The sequence below is a fragment of the Sceloporus undulatus genome, chromosome 6 (assembly GCF_019175285.1).
Source record: "Sceloporus undulatus isolate JIND9_A2432 ecotype Alabama chromosome 6, SceUnd_v1.1, whole genome shotgun sequence".
In the NCBI taxonomy this organism is placed as follows: Eukaryota; Metazoa; Chordata; class Lepidosauria; order Squamata; family Phrynosomatidae; genus Sceloporus; species Sceloporus undulatus.
In genome coordinates this window covers 152,750,012-152,771,947 of record NC_056527.1, presented here as the reverse complement: position 1 = coordinate 152,771,947, position 21,936 = coordinate 152,750,012, and the positions used below count along the sequence as shown (strand labels likewise).

The 21,936-nt window shown below is 41.7% G+C and overlaps 2 protein-coding genes across 3 annotated transcripts in view; one reads left to right on the top strand and one right to left on the bottom strand.

The window, feature by feature from the left end:
• Positions 1-283: 283 nt before the first annotated feature.
• CHRNB4 (cholinergic receptor nicotinic beta 4 subunit) lies at positions 284-21,880 on the bottom strand. Of its 2 annotated transcripts, none has more exons than XM_042477160.1 (6): positions 21,693-21,880; positions 15,748-15,893; positions 10,521-10,565; positions 8,785-8,894; positions 6,211-7,186; positions 284-2,829 (listed from the first exon to the last, which is right to left on the bottom strand). In XM_042477160.1, exons 1-6 carry the CDS (start codon positions 21,748-21,750, stop codon positions 2,689-2,691), a joined length of 1,476 nt encoding a protein of 491 aa, XP_042333094.1. In that variant the 5' UTR covers positions 21,751-21,880; the 3' UTR covers positions 284-2,688. The 2 variants fall into 2 exon arrangements, with proteins under 2 accessions (XP_042333094.1, XP_042333096.1); XM_042477162.1 differs by lacking the exon at positions 21,693-21,880 and adding an exon at positions 19,241-19,365.
• LOC121935535 overlaps positions 16,361-21,936 on the top strand; it is a 43,809-nt gene continuing 38,233 nt past the window's right edge. The window contains exon 1 of the mRNA XM_042477163.1: positions 16,361-16,413. The gene's annotated coding sequence lies outside the window, so the exon portion shown is untranslated. The remainder of the gene's footprint in view (positions 16,414-21,936) is intronic.

Below are 21,936 nucleotides of genomic sequence, written 5' to 3'. Positions count from 1 at the left end.
TGATAGCCCTGTTTAAATATTGTAAGGGGTGTCATATTGAGGATGAAGCAAGCTTGTTTTCTGCTGCTCCAGAGAACAGGACACAATGGAGCAATGGATGCAAGCTCCAGGAAAAGAGACTCCACGTAAACATTAGGAAGAACTTCCTGATGGTAAGAGCTATTTGAGAGTGGAAAATGTGGCCTCGGAGAGTGGTGGAGTCTCCTTCTTTGGAGGTTTTTAAACAGAAGCAGCTGGATGGCCATCTGTCAGGAGTGCTTTGATGGTGTCTTCCTGCGTGGCAGAATGCAGTTGGATTGCATGACCCTTGGGGTCTCTTCCAACTTTGTGATGCTATGATCTGTCAGCCCTAGTAGCCAACATAGATGGAGTTGAAATCCTGGGCCTGATGGGAATTGAAGCCAACATCCATATGGAAATCTGTGTGTTCCCCGCTCCTGCCTTAGAAGAAAGGCAGCAGAATATGGTTCAGGGTGTGGAATGTGGTCCAAATATTGTTTGGATAGGCCCATCCACCCTACCCAGCATTACTAGTATCGAGTGATGGGAGTTGCAGCCCCAACACCATCTGAAAGGCTGTATCTAACTGTTCCCCATTCCTGCCTTTAAAGAAAAGTCAAAATATAGATGAGGCGAGCAATTTGTGACTCTCCAGATATTGATGGTCTGAAACTCCCATCAGCCTCATTCTGCCTATCTAATGATAAATGAGGATGGAAGTTGCAGTCCAGTAGAACAACAGCCAGGGGATTAAAGATGGCCAGTCCCTGAACAAAACCATGCTTTAGCGTTAAGTTTACAACTTTCTGTGCAACCTGGGTTTGTGACTCTCCCATCCTTTTTCATCCACTGGTACAGCTATGAAGAAAAGTTTGGAAACAGGCTTCCATTTTAAATTAGCCACAGTTTGGCCTTAAATTCCAAACACTAAACTGTTGTTCATCTTATCTGTGGCTTGTTGAAACAACCCAGCTTCTTAAGGTGTGCATTAAACCTGCCTTCTTCCAGTAAAAGGAATATGCTGAATTTGCCACGTTTGGATGACATGGCAGAAGCCTAAATCACCTAAAACAGAAGGGATGCTAGTATTCATAATCCTCTTTTGGACAGTGCCAGAGAGAAAAGAAGTGATCCAAAATCCTCCAAAAACCTGACTGCTCATTTTTATCATGCTGTTATATAAACCAAGCTACTTTCTTATGTAGCTCATTTAGCATTCTGGTTAAAACCTGGAATGGATTTCCAGCTGCACTGACATTGACACCACTAGCCTCTATTGCTTTTAGATTGCAACCCCCATCATCCTTAGTCAGCATATCCAACAGAAAAGAATGTCGGGAACTACATTCCAACAATATCTGGGGGGCAATATCTTGTTGTATCTTGTAAACTAATGGTAAACTACTTTGGTAAACTAATGATGCACCCTCTCTATAGGTGGGTCCTGAATCCAGAGTTTGGAAAAGTTACTTTTGGGGGACTACAAACTCCCAGAATCCAAGCTCTTCCAGGCTTTGCATCAGTCCTGCACAGACAGGTCATGCATGTGTAATTCTGTTAGGGAACATGGATATTGTTGCTTACATAAAAAGAATGGTTCTCAAAAATAACTTCCTTCTATTGAGAAAATATAAGTGCATAGGTTCTTTCAGATGTCATGGTATGTGTAGGAATCATGCAGACTTCCAATTGTTCTTGGACTCCAACTTCCAGCAGCCCTAGCCAACATAGTCAATGGAAAGGGATGGTGGGACATGCAGTCCAACAACAAAGGGCCATTGATTCCCACCCATTTAATAGGGTGCATTAGCTGAGCATCTTTAATCTCTTCCATGTGCATTTTGTCTGATCATTGCTGTTCTCTCCCTAAAAAATAGTTTTAAAACTCAAAGGAAAACGGTAATTGTGTGTGTAGTACAACCCGTCTGGCTCGAGTCTGATGGTGAGACATTTTGCTGTGTTGTTATTGTGTGCCTTCAAGTAATTTATAACCTATGGCAACCCCATGGCAACTCTGTCACTGGGCTTTTATGGCACAATTTGTTCAGAAAGGGATTGCCTTTGCTTTCCTCTGAGGCTGAGAGAACCAGAGGTTTCTGTGGCCAAGCGAGGATTTGAACCCTGGTCTCCCAGTGTCCTTGTCCAACACTCAAACCAACAGACCATGGTGGCTCTCAGATATATTTTACAGAACTTCATATACAGATCATATAAAAAAATGTCTCATTTGCCCCAAAGACAAAATAAACGCAACAGCTGAGTTGTTCATTAAATTCCAACACAAAAAGTGCATAGAAAGGTATTCTCACAATAATTGCCCCTTGAGTCGTGGAGGTTTTCCAAAGCCCTAACCTAACCGTGTTTTGGAAGCCACATACCCAGAATCTGTTCGAAGAGAGGCGTTCGGTGACCATTAAATAGACAATTAACAAATGTATAGTTAGTTACTCTGTGATTAATTTTTTTTTTGGCTTTTTTCCCATCACCAAGTCACTCAGTCTCCGCAAGCCTCCAAAATAGGTGAGGCTGCAAGCCCATTTTACAGAAGTAAATTAAATCGACTAATATCCGCTGATCTTCCTCTGTGTCTTTTTTGTCTTTGGACTTTGAAAAGATGCTTGCAAACTTCAAGGTGGAATCCCAGCCCATTTGGTGAGTAAAAAGTCCTCATTTTTGTTTCCGAACAGCTCAAGGGGTCGTGGCGAGTGAATGGTTTTGGAAAAGCGGTTGCAGGAATAACCCGACAGTCCCCACAACGCAAACCAAGACAAATATCCAGAGAAACATCCGATCCATGACCATGGCAACGTATTTCCAATCTTCGACAACCTGGAAGAACAAACCAATTAAATTATATTTAATGATGAATCAATTGTAGAATCAATTGCAGAATCAACTGTGGAAATGAAAATGGAGGGGCGACTGTAATTCCTTGAGCAGCTCAAAACTTGACGCCAACAGCAAAATAGAAATGATCAGACAAAAAAAGTTGCCAGAAATATAGAAAGGTAACAAATTTAAGACATTGTTCTGACAAACCAGCCCAATACAATTCTTTTGCTAATAAATCCAATGGTTTTGATGCCTAGCTCTTATCATCATTGCAGCCAGATTGGCAAGATTTGTACAGAGGAGGTTTGCCATTGGCTTTAGGAGGCATCTTTAAATATCAGAAAGGGATATCGTGTAGAAAGTGGAAGGAGCTTGTTTTCTGCTGCACCAGAGACTAGGACATGAATCAGTGGATACATAGAATTGTAGAACCATAGAGTTGGAAGAGATTCAAATTACAAGAAAAGAGATTCCCCATAATCATTAGGAAAAGCTTTACTGTGAGAACTGTTGGCATGGAATGGGTGGACTCTCCTTTGGAGGGCTTGACACAAAGATTAGATGATCATTGTTAACAAATTCATATTATTGTATGTAATGGAAGATCATTATGTAATATTCAGCCTGTTCTTAGGCTTCACATGTTGAGAGATTTAGGCCTGGTACAGACCGGTGCTTTACACCAGCCTGGGGCCGAAAGTAGGACTTGCTAGAGTGGAGCATCTGCACGCTCGTGAGCTGTACCATGTGCCGTAGGTGCCATCTCGGCATGCCGCCATTTACACAGCACGTGCGATGATGACGTGGCTTGTGTGCCGTGTTCAAACGGCGTGGCACACAAAGGATGTCACAGCACCGCTCCAAGGCACTTATGGCGCCTCGACAGCAGCGGAAGAAGGAGCCGCATTTTACGGCTCCTTTTTCCCAGTGCATCGTTGCTGTGCTGTTTACTTGGCGCGGCCACGATCCAGAAGAGAAAGGGGCAGCCTCTGTCCACCCCTTTCTCCCAATCTGTATAGGTCCTTAGTTTTGTTACAATATCTTCATGTTCCTTTAAGAAATGTTCCCCATGAATAAGCCACCTGCAGAGTATTTACAAGTAAGCGTATATTAGCACCGCTAGTTACAACCAGTTTGTACTCATGGATTTTGTTACATGCAAGCTGAACATGGTCTAAAAGACAGACAAGCAGTTTATATGTTTAAGGAATTATATATTGGTTGTTTTTTCAGTGATCGTTGCATATTTTTCTGTTAGTGTGTTTTATGTTTACATATTTAGAAGCATGGAATAGCTAATTGGAACTATGTCTTCCTGAATTGTAATCTGGAACTGAAATATTATAATACTACTGAAGAAGACGAAATGGCCTCAAAACTCTGGAGGCAGCTGCCTGCTACCAGTGTTATGGTCAATGCTACTTGCATCAATGCTACCAGTGCTGCTTCTACCAGTTATATACTGCTACGCAAGGTGACTTATCTTTGTTTTCTGTGACACTGCCATCATTGCCGGGCTTCTTATTAAATTAAAATTACTGAGGCATTTGCCTTGTATTGACTGTCATGAAGTCACCGGTGTAAACAGAAGAATTTGTCACCTCAGCGCCTTCTATTCTTGCAAGGTGTTTTTTGGTTGAACTCATTTGTTATTCTCCAATATCCATTACATCATAATTTCATGTTTGTTTAGAATGGTTAAATTATATGTATAATGGTTAAGAATTTTTGTAGCATCCCTTCATTCATTAGCATTCATACTTAGCGATATACAGTATACCCATTGGGCGAGGGCTTCTTCTATTTTTGACTAGTTACTGTGTAAGCCTCTGTTGTGTTGGTTGGATTAGATGGCCTTTGCCAATTCTTGGAACAGAATTTTCCAACTTTAAGATTCGATGACTCTATGAAAATGTTGCACACCGGTTGTGGAATGTCCTCTCCTTGGAGTCACAGCTGATGCCAACATTTTGCTTATTTGTCTGCCAAGTTAAAACCTGGCTACTCACTCCAGCTACAGGGCTTAGCGTTTGGGGACCTGCGATCTATGGCTTGGTTGTCCATTTCTCCATTTCTAGGAGCAGAGCTTTTTGTTTCAGCTGATAAAATGTTCTACAGCAGCACTGCTCAAACTGATGGTCTGTGGAGTGGTGCCAGTCCACAAGACATTGGCTGCCAGTCCTTGGTGAGTTTCCAGAAAAGACAGAAACAGTTGTATCCGCGGGGCACACATATGGTACCCGATCATGCCTGGCACAATGGGGAGAAAACAACGGCTGGCTCACTATGGCTGATGGCTGGAGAAGTATCTCAGTGGTTTGGTGGTCTGGATTGTTTTAGATTCTTTCAACAGAATTTTATTGCCTTAAATCTGATGACTACTCAAAACAGAGGGCACCCTTTAAACAAACTCAGCTTATGTAAGCATGGATTTTCCAAGCTCCGATTGAGTGAATAGGTATGCCCTAGTTGGGACTAAGAACTGGATTTAAGACTGCATATCTCACCAGCAAACTATACATTCGAAGATTTAGTAGGATGGTGCCATGACGACTAAAGTACTGTAGTATCAAGCTAATATTAATGTATAGTAACCATATGATTATGATTAATCATAATCTTCGTCTGATTACTGCTTCCCTCATCGCCTCCTTCCAGCCCTCTATTGCACCACTGGGAATCATGCATCCCTCCAGTTGTTATTGGACTGCAACTCCCAGCAGCCTGAAGTAGCATGGCCAATGACAAGGAACATTGGGAACTGCAGCCCAATAACATCTGGAGAGCTCTGCAGTTCTCAATCCTACTCTACTGCCTCCTATGTATCAATTTTTAGTTGCAAGCTCCTAGTCCTCACTGACGCAAGTTCCACTGAATCAAGTCTAGTTGCAGACTAGTAATTGGATTTAGACCACTGATTATAACCAGTTTGAGATCGGCTAATACAGTATAGGGCAGGTTAGAATGTATCTGTAGGCCCATACATAACCTGAAGGTACTAATCTTGGAAGCTAAGCAGGGTCAGTCCTGGTTAGTACTTGAATGGGAGATTACCAATGTATACCAGGTGCTATTAGACTATATTTCAGAGGAAGGGACTAGCAAAACCGCCTCTGAGTATTCTTGTCTAAGAAAACCCTATGAACCTAATGGGGTCACCATAAATTGTAAGGCAACTTGAAGACATATACCCACCATAGCATTATATTTCAATAGACAGATATGTCTGATCTTGTTACTAGTCCCAACTAGCGTAGACCCATAGAATCAGTGGGATTTACCAATATGTTGACTCAGCATTCAACAATAGAGTCAGTGGGTCCACCTTAGTAGGGGCTAACCAACCGGATATAGACCAAAATGTTTTAAGCTACCTACACTTTCATTCTTGTCCTCGCTCTTCATGTGATCTGCTATGAAAGTGACTCCATCAATAGCTTCTTGGACTTCGGGAGAAAACTTTGCCGAGGATCGTAACCTCACGTCTTGATGGCTACCAAAGTGCTCTGGATGGTCTGCCAGTTTGAGGTCATACTTTTTAGCTGAGGCCGTGTTCACAAAGTAGGTGGAACCTTTGTACATGGTGGATGAGTCCCCACCACCCAAGGCCTCTGCTTTGTTCCTCTTCAGGTTGCGCAGTCTTTGCCTGGCGGAGTGGTTCTCCGGGCGCCTCATGAACAGATAGTGTGGCAGTCTCTCCAAGAAGACCACCTTCACCCAAGGTGGCATGGCATGGGTGCTGGGAGACCTGTGATGTACGTTCAGCACACAGACGCTGGTCACGATGGAGAATGTTACCAGGACCATGGTAAACATCAGGTACTTTCCTATCAATGGCACATCAAGAGACGTTGGGGGCACAATTTTAGAAATCAGGAGCAAGAACACAGTCAAAGCAAGCAGGACCGAAATACAGAGGGTCATCTTTTCTCCACAATCTGATGGCAGGTAGAAGACCAGGATAGCCAAGGATGTGATGAGCACACAGGGGATGATGAGATTGATGGTATAAAAAAGGGGTTTTCTCTTGATAATAAAGTCATATGTTACATCCACGTAGTTGGGGTCTAAGGGATTCTCAGTCCGCCGCCCCGGGAGAGCCACAATGTCCCATTCGCCACTGGGGGTAAAGTCATCCATGCTGGCTGAGCCAGTTTTCAGGATCATGTCGATCTCGGTGTGGTCATAAGTCCAGGAACGGAACTTCAGTGTGCAGTTTTGTTGGTCAAAAGGGAAGTGTTTCACTTCAATCTTACAGGCGCTCTTGTAGATGGCTGGAGGGAGCCAGAATATGCTCCCATTGTTCTTCACAATCACATTTGTGTAGACGGAGACTTCGTATGTGCCATCGGCACTGTAGAAACAGAAAGAAGCATTATGGGAAAGGTGGAACCTTTGGTGAGTTTCAAGTCACACCAACAACCAGACTGTATTTGCAGCATGGTATAAAATTGATCCTTTCTCATTATGGCTAGCATCCTGTTAGTGTCATCATCATCATCATCTTTATTTATTTCCCAATTCTCCTCAAGGCTCAAGGCATGTTACAGCATGTTAAAATACAAAGCACAATAAGCATGACTAAGACATACTATGCACTAGGAACAAAGTATTGTTTAGAGAAGCGTTCCCAGAGGCGAGCCCCTCTCTGACCCAGGAAGCCTCCTTTTAACCATCCATTAAGAAGCCAAGCCCTTCCTGCAGTCCATCTGCCTTGGTCCAGGCTTCAGAGGTGGAGAAGATCTGCTGGACCAGATCCTATTCCCCACCACCACTCCCTTCTCCTTTTGTGTCGTGTCTTTTTAGATTGTAAGCCTTAGGGCAGGGAACCGTCTGACTAAAAGATTGTAAGTACAGCGCTGTGTAAATTTACAGCGCTTTATAAATAAAGGATAATAATAATAATAATAATAATAATAATAATAATAATAATAATAAGTCATAGTGCAATGGGCATAATCTACTAACAGCAGCAGAAGCACAATTCCACATAAAGTGATATTGCTCACTGCACTGTGCATTGTTCTGCATTGTGGCACATTGCACAACAGCTCAGAAGAAGTCTTTCCTAAAAACAGGTGAACAGAAAGTTAGTGAAAGCTGCTTTAAAAAGGAATCTGCTGTGTCTAAAATGGCCCAATGGGCCCTGAAAACATGGCAAAAATGCTCCCCTAGAGAGCATTTGGGTGCATGGGGGGGTTGTGATTTTTTTTTCATGGGACATGGGGCCATCCAAGGTCTCTTAGCCCCATAGCCTCCCATGTCCCCCCCCCCCACCCAGTATGCCAATAATAACAGTGGGAGTCGGATTCAGGCGAAGGGCCAACATCAGCTTCAAAGACATTTTTGCATCCATGTCAGTGACAGGTAGGGTCAAAGATGAACAAGAGAGAAAATACCAGCATTATCTTACCATGTCTTATTGCCAGTGTCCGAGGCAGCTGTTAAACTGCAGAATTAATGCAGTTTGACACTGCTTTAACAGTCATGGCTCCATGCTATGGAATTCGAGAATGTGTAGTTTGTTGTGGCATCAGAGCTCTCTGACAGAGAAAGCTAAATCTCTCACAAAACTACCAACCCCAGAATTCCATAGCATTGAGCCATGGCAGTTAAAGCAGTGTCAAAGTGCATTAATTCTGCAATGTGGGTGCAGCATGGGCCTTAGGAAACACATTTCAGCTTTTCACAATGGAGGAAAAAACCTATACACACACGATGTGGAAACCACCGCAATCCCGATTGCACTTCTTGGTCAGAAAAGCAACTGCATTTCTTCCTTGATATACGAGAGGTAAGAAACTACTGTTACCTTGACTGGTTTTTTTTTATCAAGAAGGGAAAAAATCAGGCAGATTAATGGCTAAGGATGTGAATGTCCAGGTTGTTCCTAACACAGATCTTCCATTCTCACAGCACAATTGGACAAAATGAAAAGGCATCAAGACTTACTTGTTGTACAGCACGATATCTGGCAGCCAGACCTTTTTAGCTGGTATTCTCAGCTTATTGATGCCGTCGTACTCAGAAGGTTCCCAAGCTAAACGGTAATCTGTCCATTCCTAAAAGAGGTACACAGTCATGGTCTTAAATTCTTTTTTCCTTTCACAGCAAGCTTGCACGTTTATTTGGTTGTGCCATATAGATGCAAATTAGAAATAGCTGAAGCTCTCTCAAAAACTGCACAGGGAGTGGTGATCTATATATTTATTGTTGTGTGCCTTCAAGTTGTTTCCAACTTATGTCAACTCTAAGGTGAACCTATCGCAGGGATTTCTGGGGCTGAGAGTGTATGCGCTAAAAACATTTCCAACCAGAGGACAAGGAAGAAAAAGGGAATGGGCAGGCATAAAAAGACTTTGTAAAAAGGAGCTGCTTTGTCAGAGCATTTGTTATTTGAGGTATGGCCTGTAATGGGGAGAACATACTCCAAAATGCAACAAAGAACAATCCATTCAACACACAACCTGTAAATTTGTGATTGTGTGATTCATCACGATTGTTTATATTGCAGTTACACACTCTTTGCAATTACACACTCTTCACAATACACAAGTCTTGTAGGAATATATGCATGTGTAAGTCATGCTATGCATGCAAATCCAAAAAGCCATTATTTTGCAACAGATGTATTCTACTGATAGCAGAGGGAATGGAGTTATACAGACAGCACGCCTCTTTGCAAGTTGTGCATTGTGCATTATGTGTAGTGTTTGTGCTCTATATTCTTGCACTGCAGTTGCATCCTATTACTTAGCACGCCTCTTTCCAGTTGTGCATTGTGGCTAGTGTAGTGTTTGTGCCCTCCAATTCTGAATTCCAGCTTGTGCATCCTATACTTAGACACCTCTTTTGTGCATTATGTGTAGTGTTTGTGCATCCTATATTCTGCATTGCAGTTGTGCATCCTATACATTGCACTGTGGTTATGCATGCTATACTTTATATTATGGTTATGCATTGTGCATGGTGATAGTGCATCCAATACTTTGCCCTGTGGTTGTGCATCCTATACTTTGCATTGTGGGTATGCATTATGGTTATGTTACCATTGTGCATGGTCATTATGCATCCTATACTTTGCATTGTGGTTGTGCATAATCTATTGTGTGTTGTGCTGTTCTGCATATGGATTGCCTCCAACCCATGTAGCACATCTCTCTGTGTGACTATTAATGCAGCTGAGGGGTTGTTGGACTGCAGCCATAGTGGCTCAAAAGTCAGTTTTATTGAGTTCATTGGGGCTTATTCCCACAGCAATGGGTACAGTTTGAAAGTTTAAAAGCTGTGCCAATTTGAACACCATAGCAATATTGTATACTCTCAAATCCAATCTATGGCCAAAATTCTGCAATGTCTTAATGCATCAGTAAGTTTCCCTATGGAAGCAGCAGGGCATTTTTGACCATTGCAAAACAAGCCACATTGAACTCTATGTGCATAGGGTTGGGCATACAGTGCCATTTTGGCTGCAGAAGCATGTTTGGTTGTGCATTTAGTTTCACATTCAGTTGTGCATATCGGTGCATAATGAGTGGAGGGCAGTTCTGCAACCTTGCTATTCAACGCAAGGCTTTCATAGCCTAATCAACACATGACTCCATATGGAACCCTGAGCTAGATTCTGGGTCTAAGAATACAAATGCAAAGATATAGAAAGAGAAAGTCTATGCTCATGGGAGAGTTACCTGATTGAGCCAGACATTGGTGGTCATGATCTGTTCACGTTCATTCTAGAGGGAGAAGGGAAAGAAACAGAAAATCTATGCAGTAGGTCGCAATTTTTTCATGGCATGCAAAAACCACAATTGCCACCTCCTACCCACAGGACCTTCATGTCTTCATCAAGGAGTTTATCACACGGAAGGCGAATTGTTAAAATCTCATGGAGAAATGGGATTTTAAAATTCGGGTGTACTTTTGGAATTTAGCAAAAGTAAAAAGGAGCTGGTTTTGATGACTTTGCGTTTGGGTTATTTTCACGCTATTTCTCTTTCATGCCAATGTCGTCTAAAAAACAACCCGCAAATTTGTTTGTTTAAATTTAGTTTCTGCACTGGATTTGTCCTGTGCGATAAATGTCCAAATCGCCTTGACTTGAGAAGACTAACTGATTTATTTTAGCATTGACAGAACTTGAAAAAATATCTCTTTGGATTACAAAATCGTAGAATCCACTGCCAGCCGGAGAGGAGAAGATGGGGAGGGGATCTTGTCCTTCCCAGTAGGCTTAAGGCAAAAGCAAACTGCTGCAGCCTTTCATAGCTTGTCCATTCCTCCTCATTAATAACTTTTCCCATCTTGGCCGCATTTCAATATTGCCAGGCCACATGTGTTCCAGCTTTCCTTTGTGATGTATCGAAGGGCATGCAGCAAAGATCAGAGCTGATCCCCAAAAATCTTGAGTCTAAAAGCCCAGAGTGGATTCACTGCTTCACTAACATGGAAGCCACCAAGTTGTTGCATCATTGGTCATTCTTTTATTGTTCCCTTTAAAATTCAATGAGAAGCCAAATGTAATATGAAACTAGTATGTTGTATAGTGATCTAGTAATCGTTCCTAAAGAAAGAGATGATTTACAGAATGCACTCATTTGATCTCTAGGAGGTGGATAACCCTTCAAGAATCAAGCACTCTCCTATATGGATTTATTCAGATTATTGCAAAATAAACACAAAGGCACTCCTCTATGCATTTCGAAGAAGATGCCCGGCTTAAATCAAAGCTTGGGGAGAAACTATAAGACCATTAAAACCCCACAATAATTAGATTATAGTGTCTTCTTGAGCTCACAAGATGACCCTGGCTCCCGGCTATTTTGCTAGACAGTAGGAGAAAAGCTTTTAAATGTAAGCAAGGCCTTTGGAAATGTAGAGAAAATTAATGGAGGAGTCACAACCTAAAAGGGATCAGCAGAGGCAGTTTCTCATCAGGGGGGCAAGAGGCATGTTGCTTTTTCACCATTGCAGAAAGAAAGAGAAAAACCATGGAGGGAGGAGGGAAAGAAAAATGGATTTGGCTCTAATGGGTTCAAATAATAATAATAATAATAATAATAATAATATAAATGTATAGCCCGCCTCTCCCTGGAGGATCGGGCTGGGTTACAATAAAAATAAAACATAGTAAAATAATAACACAATCCCTAATGGGAAGGGAAATATCAACAGACAACCAGGTTGGCACCTTTGGCGGGGCAGGGTCCATTTTTCTGCTCCTGCAACTGACCATAGGCTGCTGGACAGACAGTTGGATGTCCAAAAATGTAGGGGGGAAAACACACTTTCCAACATTTTACAGATGAAAACATTTTACGGATGGCCTAAAAAAGTCAGCGTGGCCAACATGGCAAAATTTATTAATGAGGAAGGACACAGATGCCGAAAGAGGCTGCAGCAGTTTGTTTTTAGCTGAGCCTACTGGGAAGAGCAAGATGAGTGCCCTTGTGTAAGTCATAAGCTCTTAGCTTCAAGGGAAGGCAATGGCAAACTTCTTCAGAACAAATCTTGCCAAGAAAACCCCATGGCGGGTTTGCTTTAGGGTCTCCGTAAGTCGGAAACGACTTGAAGGCACACACCGCCATCACCGCTATAGATGAAAAAGCCAGAAAGGTAACCGACCAATTGTGAGATGGTTCTCAGTGAACCTCTAGTGCCGTGTTTCCCAAGCTCTGATCTTCCTGGTGTCTTGGACTACAGCTCCCAGAATGCCAGATTGTTGGCCAAGACGGCTGAGGTTTCTGGGAGCTGAAGTCTGAAACAGCTGGAGGACCAAAGTCTGGGACTCACTGATCTAATGCAAACAATGGGGAATCAACAGTTGATTTAGGACCTTATCACACTAGATGAATCCCGCTCAGAAACGGGATTTAAAAGTAGAAAAAACCCACAAATGTGGGAGGATTTTCAGACAATGCTTCTTCCAAAAAACAGTAACGCAAAAATAAAGCAAATGGAAAGTTGATAAAAACAACAATTTTAATAAAAATGTGTCATTTTTATCGACTTTCCATTTGCTTTATTTTTGCTTTATTGATGTTTGGTGCAAACTTGTCTTAAAAACATCCCGCATTTGTGGGTTTCTTCTACTTTTAAAATCCCGTTTCTGAGCATCTAGTGTGATAAGGTTCTTAGAGAGAAGAGGCTCCAATCAAGTATCTGATTCCAAGTAAGAATGAACTAAACAGGTTACAGTCTCTGTTTTGTTCCTTATAAATGGTTCTAATGACATTCAAGTTCCCAGTCATTGATCTCATCCTGCTTGGCTTTGCTTATCTCAGATTGTAGTCATTACTGCAAAATGAAATTACTGGCCTTTCCTAAGTGCCCCATTTGGAGAAGCCCACAGTCTGACCAGTTGCTCTGTGTTTCCTAGGTTGCACAGAGAAAACCTTTTAAATTATTTGCCTCTTTCCTAGCCTTCCACATGGCTAATTGTCTCCATAAATCCCTTCCTTAAAGACTCTTCTCTCCTTTGGTGGATCATTTGGGTCAGCCCTCTAATTCCCATGACCTTTGCAATAAAGGGTGCATCTACACTGTAGAAATAATGCAGTTTGACATCACTTTAATTGCCACGGCTCCATCCTGCAGGATCCTGCAATTTGTGAAGCACCAGCACTCTTTGGTAGAGAAAGCTAAAGAGCTTGTCAAACTGCAAATCCCAGGATTCCATAGGCTGGAGCTGCAGCACTTCAAGTGGTGTCAAACTGCATCATTTCTACAGTGCAGATCATGCACCCAAAATCTAGTCTATACAGTTCTCTTCATCGGTTGTGGACCAGGGCAGTGGGAACAGATTGTTCCTTAGCTCAGAATAACTCATTAGATATTAATTTGTTGCTTATAATTGGCTGATATTTTGACAACCATCCTAAAAGTAATTAAACGCTAATGATTTTTAAAATGATAACGTGACAACTGATGTTCTTTAATTCTTCTATTGAGACAGAGGGGTGCAATGGATGATTTCGGCTACTGTTAGTAATTTTAAGTAGTTTTTAAAACTTAATTATTAGCAGTTTATGAATGATTAATGTAACAACTCCATTTATGATTTTCTCTTAACCTCTTAATGTTAAGAGAAATTGATTTTCTTTAATGACTTAATGTCACTGTGCTCATGCTAAGGGCTAATGTTTCCAAGCTCTTGCCTATGTCTTTACTGTCTTCCCAACCTCTGATTTACTATGGCAAATGCCTGTTTGGAGTATTGACTCCACTCTACCAGATGCGCCAGCTTTAATATGTTTATACTATGATCAACAGCATAATCATAATCATTAATAGCAGGGACCAGCATGGTGTTTGAATGTCAGAATAGGATGTTGGAGACCATGGTTTGATTCCCCGCTTGGTCATGGAAATCCACTGGGTGACTTTGGGCAACTCACAGTTTCTCAACCTCAGAGGAAGGCAATGGCAAACCTTTTCTGAACAAATCTTGCCAAGAAAATGCCATGATTGGTTCATCTTAGGGTTGCCATGTTGGAAACAACTTGACAACACACAACAACAACAATTAATTCATGTTCCTAGGCCTAAATCCAATTGCTAGTCCTCTACCAAAATAGACCAATTAAATCCATGGGATTCACAGGAGAGTTGATTTATCATTCAGCAGTTGATTCAATGAGTCTCGTCTCATTAGGACTGGGATTTAAGCCTCTGGTTATGTGCCTTCAAGTCAATTAAGGCTGTATCTGCACTGCAGAAATAATCCAGTTTGACACCACTTTATCTGGGATCTGTAGTTTGTTGTGGAACCAGAGCTCTCTTGACAGCGAATAGTAAATATTTCATAAAACTACAGTTCCTAGCACTGAGCCATGGCAGTTAAAGTGGTGCTTTCTGGGGTAAGACTTATTCAGAGGAGATTTGACCCAAGGCCACCCAGTGGGTTTCCATGGCTGGATGGGGATTCAAACCTTGGTCTCCCAGAGTTTCAGTCCAACACCCAAATCATTGCCCTGGTCTAGATCACATGCCAGCCCAAGGATGTTTTTGCAATGGTTGAATCTTTCATTTTTCCAGACTTCCCTCTTCCTGATCCCTCCAAAACCATGTATGGCAATCCACCACTTCAAAAGACTGTAGGGCCATTGCAATGCTTAGCCCCCAAGAAAACCCAAACAGAGGTAGACTTCCATCTACAGCTGGCCCTCCATATCCATGGATATGGATTCAACTATCAGTGGCTAGAAAATATTCCAATATATATATAAATTCCAAAAAGCAAACTTGGATTCTTGCCATTGTATATAAAGGGCACCATTTTATTATCCCATTGTATACAATGGGACTTGTGTATCCATGGATTTTGGTACCCATAGGAGGTGTGTTGGAATCAATCCCCAGCGGATACTAAGAGCCCACTGTACTTCCAGATTTGGGAGGGTTTTTCGGACAATTTGTGGCAGGAAAAGTGGATCCCCTTCTTCTCAGACACATTTGCCCCTGTGACTCTGGCCAAAGAGAGACAACAGAGCATGCATTACTCCAATGTTCATACTACAGGGACATCCGTCTCAGCTTTATTTCACCTCTATTCTATAAACATTAGGGACACACCAGTCAATTTTATACTTCTTTGTTGCTTTCAGACACCAACCCTGATATAATATATGAGGTTCCCAGATTCTGTGCAGCTGCAGTTAAAATCTGTTAGGCAATGACCTCTGCAGTAGGCTAGTACCAATCTTGCCCTACTCCACTGGATTTTAAAAGGATATTTTAAATACTGTTTTAACCTTTGCATTTACCTTTTTTTACTCTGCATCCCTCCCTTTTTTTAACCTGTGCTGGCCTATGACCATAGTAAAGATGAACTAGAACTGGGCCCTCAGATCTTTCACAGTTGCTCACCCTGGCCCTCCATTCAGTTGGGAAGGAAGAGTTAAAATGATTCAGACTTACCACATTGATAAGTTGGGCCAGGACTACCTGCAGTTCGATAACTACCAACTGTGAGGAGTTGAAGGCTGGGCGAATTAAATTGTTGTAGCGTGAAGTATTGAGGAGGTGGTTCATCAACCTTTCTTCAGCATCAGCCGTGTCACTATCTGTAACGCAGAAAGAACCAGGTTCACAAAATGGAAGGATGGACCTTTTATTGCTATTATTTTAATTTCCAAGATGCACGTGTGTTTTGGGGATGTACATACACAACACAATTCTTGCTACCAGAGCAACAGTTGTATATATACAGTATTAAGAGACAGAGACTCAAGTTCTTTTGTCAGTTGTATTGCTAATGAATGGCAGACTAATTTGTTTGTTTAAGTACAAACAAACAAACAAACAAAGAGGTAAAAAATTGGAAAATCAAGGTTTGATATTTTAAAGTTATATATTTTTGGAACATTTTCAAACCGTAGATGCTTGAATCTGTGTATAAAAAGTCCATGTATAAGAAGGGCTGACTGTACCCACTTTCTTCCAGGTTAGCATTCTCTGAAGATGCAAGTCACAGATGCTGGCGAAACATCAGGAATAAACTCTTCTAAAACATGGTCACGTAGCCCAAAAAACCCACAAAAAACTATGGATGCCGGCCATGAAAGCCTTCGACTTTACAAAGAGGTAACTTGTTTAGTTGATTGTGGGGATGCTCTGGATGTAGTTTATCTTGATGACAGCAAGGGTTTGATTTGCTAAATGCTTTTAACTGATGCTTCTAACATTAAAATAATCTATAAATAAACCTGAAAACTGATATGGAAAGGTAGCATAGAAATAATGCATACATAAATAAAAACATGTGTTTGTAAGAAGTTGTCACCAATAGAAATAAGTATAATTTTATATATTGTATATTCAACGTAGGGAATTCACTTGGGAGATCAACCATGCATCTCATGTGCTGTAGGTTACATTTCAGAGGGAGGAACTGGCAAAACTACCTCTGAGTATTCCTTGCCTAAGAAAACCCTTTAGAATTCTTGGGGTAACCATAAATCAACAGGTGACTTGAAGGCACTTGCGCACACAAGACGTTGTAATGGGTGCCTGCCTGAGTGCCTTTAAAAGAGAAAGGAATTAGGGTGGGTCTACACTGGGCAGAGGTTTGAGTGTTGGACTATGATCCTAGAGACCAGGGTTCGATTCTCAGCTTGGCCATGGAAACCCACTGGGTGAACTGGAGCAAGTCACACTCCTTCAGCCTCAATGGCAAACTTCCTCTGAACAAAGCTTGCCAAGAAAAATGACTTGAAGGCACACAACAACAAACTAAACCCTGGCCAGAAAATCAAGGAGCTGCTCCAGGAATATTCTGGCTCTGAAGCTACCCTGAATCCCCCCTGTTACCTCTGCACCCTGGAGCAATGCTAGATAGCTATATACACATGTGTCCTGCAGTGCCTCCCAGCACTGGCATCACTGGTGTGCCTCGTTTCCTCTGAGGCTGAAAACAAGGTGCCCAACATCAGTTGCATGGCTAGGCATCTCATAGTGACTTCAGAGGAGCGACTAGTGGCAATGGCACCAAGTGGCTTGGTGGGACACCTCTGTAAGCAGCCACCCAGCATCTTTCTAGCATCTCTGGATTTTCCTGGAAAGCCCACAGCAAAACCTAAGTCTTTTTAATCCTGTTTAAGAGAGGGATGAGCCGGATTGGGTGAGGAACTGGCCTCATGTCATGAAGACATTTGGTCCTGTGTCAAGAAGACAAGGCACTTTAAGGACAGAGGGTAACTGGTTCACTTGGCCTGTGTAGATATTTTTGTTGTTGTGGTTAACTGGCCTTGAATTCATCTCAGCCCATGGTGACCCTGTGGATGAGACATCTCTAAGACTCTGGGCCTCCACTGTTCCGTTTAGGTCCGGTAAATTCATACCCATGACTTCCTTAATAGAGTCCATCCATCTGGCATGTGGCCTTCCTCTCTTTCTGCTTCCCTCCACCTTTCCTAGCATTGTTTTTCCAATGAGTCATTCCTTCTCATGATGTGTCCAAAGTACGATAGCCTCAGTTTGATCATCTCGGCTTCCAGGGAGATTTCTGGCTTGATCTGTTCAAGGACCCATTTGTTTGTCTTTTTGTCCATCCACAGTATCCCCAACACTCTTCTCCAGCATCACATCTTGAATGAATTGATTTTCTTCCTATCCACTTTCTTAACTGTCCAGCTCTCGCATCCATACATGGTAACAGAAATACAGTGGCTTGTATAATTCTAACTTTCATGCTCAGTTGTATATCTTTACATTTTAGGATCTTTTCTACTTCTTTCATAGCTGCCTTCCTCATTCTTATGATTTCTTGACTGTGTAGATATGCCCTTAGACAAATTTCTGAAGAATAAATATATCAACAACTCCTAGGAGTTTATCACACTGGGGCTAATTTCGGCATTAAAGAGAGATTAAAGCGCATTTAAAGCATCCCACAAATAAAACAAAATGGTAAGTAATTGCGCGAATGATAACCACATGCAACTGGACAAATAAAGTGATATCAGAAATGTATTGTTGCTGAAATCCCGAAAGTAAAAAGATGTGTGTTAATGCTTCTTTGTGACTATTCTAATGGCGGGTTTTGTGTGACGTCATGTGAAATCGTTTTGCGTAATTATGTGATTTTTCCGGGATATTCATGGGGTAAACTCCCAATCTGCTTTGTGTGGTAAACTCCCTAGTGTGATGGTTGTATGTTACTTCCAGCAAAACGTTAGTTGCTGGGGACATGAGCTGGCGGTTGCTTTAGTATTCATGTCCTATATATCGGCTTTCCACTGGATCTCAGTCGTGTGGTTACAGCATGCTGGACCAGATAAGTTTTAGGCCTGATCCAGTAAGCATCTTCTTATATCCTCATGAAGAGAAAGGAAAGGATCTCTGTTGAATACTCTAACTATTCTAAAGGGAAGCATCAGGCCTAAAAAAATTCACTCTGTAAACATTTCAGTGGTATAACATTTCAGAGGCAGGGACAGAATCTTGCCCTTCCCAGTAGGTTCAGCAAAAGCAAGCGGCTGCAGCTTCTTTTACTTTATGTGTTGTTATTCCTCAGCAATAATTTTTGCCATTTTGACCACACTCTGGTGTCATTTGGCTCCATTTGTCCTAGATTTCATCTGCGAACTTTTGGAGGGCATGAAATTCTGGAGAGCCAGTGTGGAGTAGTCTGGAGATCAGGGTTCAATTCCCACTTGAGCATAAAAAACCCACTGCTGATCTTGAGCAAGTCACATTCTCCCAGCCTCAGAGGATGGCAATGGCAAACCCCCTCTGAAGAAACTTGCCCCAAAAAAAATCTATGATGGCCTTAGGGTCTCCATAAGTAAAAAACGAGTTGGAGGAACACAACAGCAACAACAAATGCAGTTCTGAGGTTCAAGGAGAACCCTGTCCCTCTCTGCTCTCTTCTTCTCTGAATGCTTCCCCAGATGCTTAACCCTCTTCTTACCTCTTTTCTAATCCAAATGTTTCACCTTGTCCATGCAAGTTTTTGTTGTTGTTGCTCCAAACAACCCCTTAGTTGCTTAGCTCTTGTCCAGCCTGTATATTTTCTCTTCCAGATCCACTTACGGCTGCTTAACCTTCCTCCTCCTCTTTTACTCCTCTCCGGTTCACCTTCTTCATGTTTGCATCTTTTCCTCTCCAAATGCAGAGATCAGTTTTATGTTCCACGTGTGAAAACAGCCTTGGAGTTGGGCTGTTTACAAACTATCCAGTTTTGTAGTCTTATTTTTTCCTCATTTTACAGCAAAGAGGGCTATGCCACTAGATGTCAGCAGCAAGTTTTTTAAAAATTAAAGTTTGCAGATTCCTCTGTAGTGTCAAAAATTCACATTGCCCTGAATCAGTATTAAACTCCATCCTTTCTTTACGGCATTACTGGACTGCATTGCATACTGAAAACAAAATATCCAGATTTGCACATGCTTCTGCCTTTTCTTTTGCCATCACGCCGGTATACAAATCATTATGAAACGTTGTTTTTGAGTACTGAATCTTGCAATGTTCCCCTTGATATTGATCTCAAGATGGTCTCCATGTGGCCAAAGAGAAACAGAAAAGATCATGGGGAATAATTCAGATGTGTGTGTGTTTGTGTATGTATGACAACACCCACAGGTATATATTTTTCTTGTGATGCATTTTGACTCCAGCTGTTTTGTTTCTGCCCCATAGACAACATTCAAAAGAGGATTTGTGAGTGAGATAATTTTCTAACAACTAGAGGGGTCCAATAATATGTTTATTTTAAAATAGGATTGCTTTTCTTTTTGTAAGGGAGTCATCCAAACAAGTACAAACTCTGCACTATCGCAGAACCAAATGAAACTCGTCTGTCCCTTGTTTTTCAAAGGATGGTTAATGTCACACTCCTCCATCTCATAGCTTTTGTTTAACTTTTGTTACCCTGCAGATGAGTCTAACTACCTTTCCCATCATCCTTAGCTAGCAAGGCCTGGCAGGAGTTATAGTCGACACACCTGGAGGGCATGAGATTATATGGGTTTTAGGTTACTGCAGTTGCTTTTAGGAACAAACCAGCATCCCCTAAAAGCCCTTGTCTCATTCTAAGTTTTGATCTCTTGAGTGTCAGTCAAACAAGAGAGAAATTTTACAATTTAGGATGCCTCTTGCTTCTTAAATTTTTGAACACTATAGTTATTACTTTTCAGGATGCTCTATAGAAAATGATTTATTCATGGCACCTAAATGAGTTCTAGAGTCAACTGGGCTCCAGCAATCTAAATATCAATGTAGTGTCTGGAACAAGTCTGTGCTAATGGATGATCATTTTTTAAAAAATCTGTCTTGTAAGTCTCACACAAAATAAAAACCAGAAAGTAAAAGAAAGGAAGGAGATGCTTGTTTGGATCAAAAGTTGAATTATTCGTTTTTATCTCCGTCTTTTTAAAAGCCCACTATGGCCTTACTCCTGTCAACAGGATCACATAGGAGGCTTGTATTTTAACATCAAGCGTTTTCAAGTTTTAGTGACTATAGTCCACAAATAAAGTATGCCTCGGTTACTCAAATAATAATGATGAAAAAAGGACAACTGGTCTTTTGAGAAAGATGGTTGGAAAGATGGGGGGGCACTGCATTTAAACTAAATCAGTTTTTTGGAACAAACAGTGAGAGTATACTGCATTATTTAAACAACAAAACTAAAGTGTTAAGATACTGAACATGCTTTATTATTGTTGTTGTTGTTGTTGCCTCCAAGTAGTTTTTGACGTATGGCGACCCTAACGCAGCCCCATCACAGGGTTTTCTTGGCAAGGTTTGTTCAGAGGGGGGTTGCCTTTGCCAGCCTCTGAGGCTGAGAGAGTGTGACTTGGTTTCCATGGTCGAGTGGGGATTCAAACCCTGGTCTCCAGAGTTGGAGTCCAACACTCAAACCTCTGTACCAAACTGGCTTTCCCTAATTATGCAAAATATTGTATAGGCAGATGTAGCAAAGCAAGCAAAGGGATTTTTTAGTGTGCTCATTTTAAGCACTTTTTAAAAGTGAGTCTCTCTGATTTGCTTCTCCAAAGGAGCAAGACTTCTTGAGTTTTGATCCTGTGATTATAATTAGTGAGAACCAAAGAGACATTTTGCAACATAAACATTCCCTCTTGATATGCATCTTAAAGATCGACAGCTGGAGATCTATTTGACATTTTGTTTTGGCACCGATGAAGATACCAACCTACGGTCCTGGCTGACACCATAGAAATCAAACAGTTACACCTATAGACAACATTTCTATGTACATATATTTCCTGTTACTTGCAAGGAATGATCCCGGTTGCAAGGGAGAGACTTTTCAGACAGCTTTTCTAAGAGATTTCTAAGTGCTCTCTCAAAGCCACTGTCCTGCTTTCAAAACTGTATGGGAAAAGAAAAGAATCACTCACCGTTAATGTAAAAGGAAAGCGCAGCCAAGAAAAGGAGCTGGTGGTTTGTATTCCTCATGGCAGTTACTTTAAAAACAAACAGAAAGGAGGTGATTTTAGAGGGGGCCAAAAGCAGGTGCTGAAGAGGGGTCTCAGCTGTCAGGATAGTAGGGCAGGCATGGAAAATCCAAGTGGAGGAGAGCTTGGGAGGCATTCAGGGAGTCCGCAAGGATGGAAAGACTGTCTGTAGGACCCAGAAGAAACT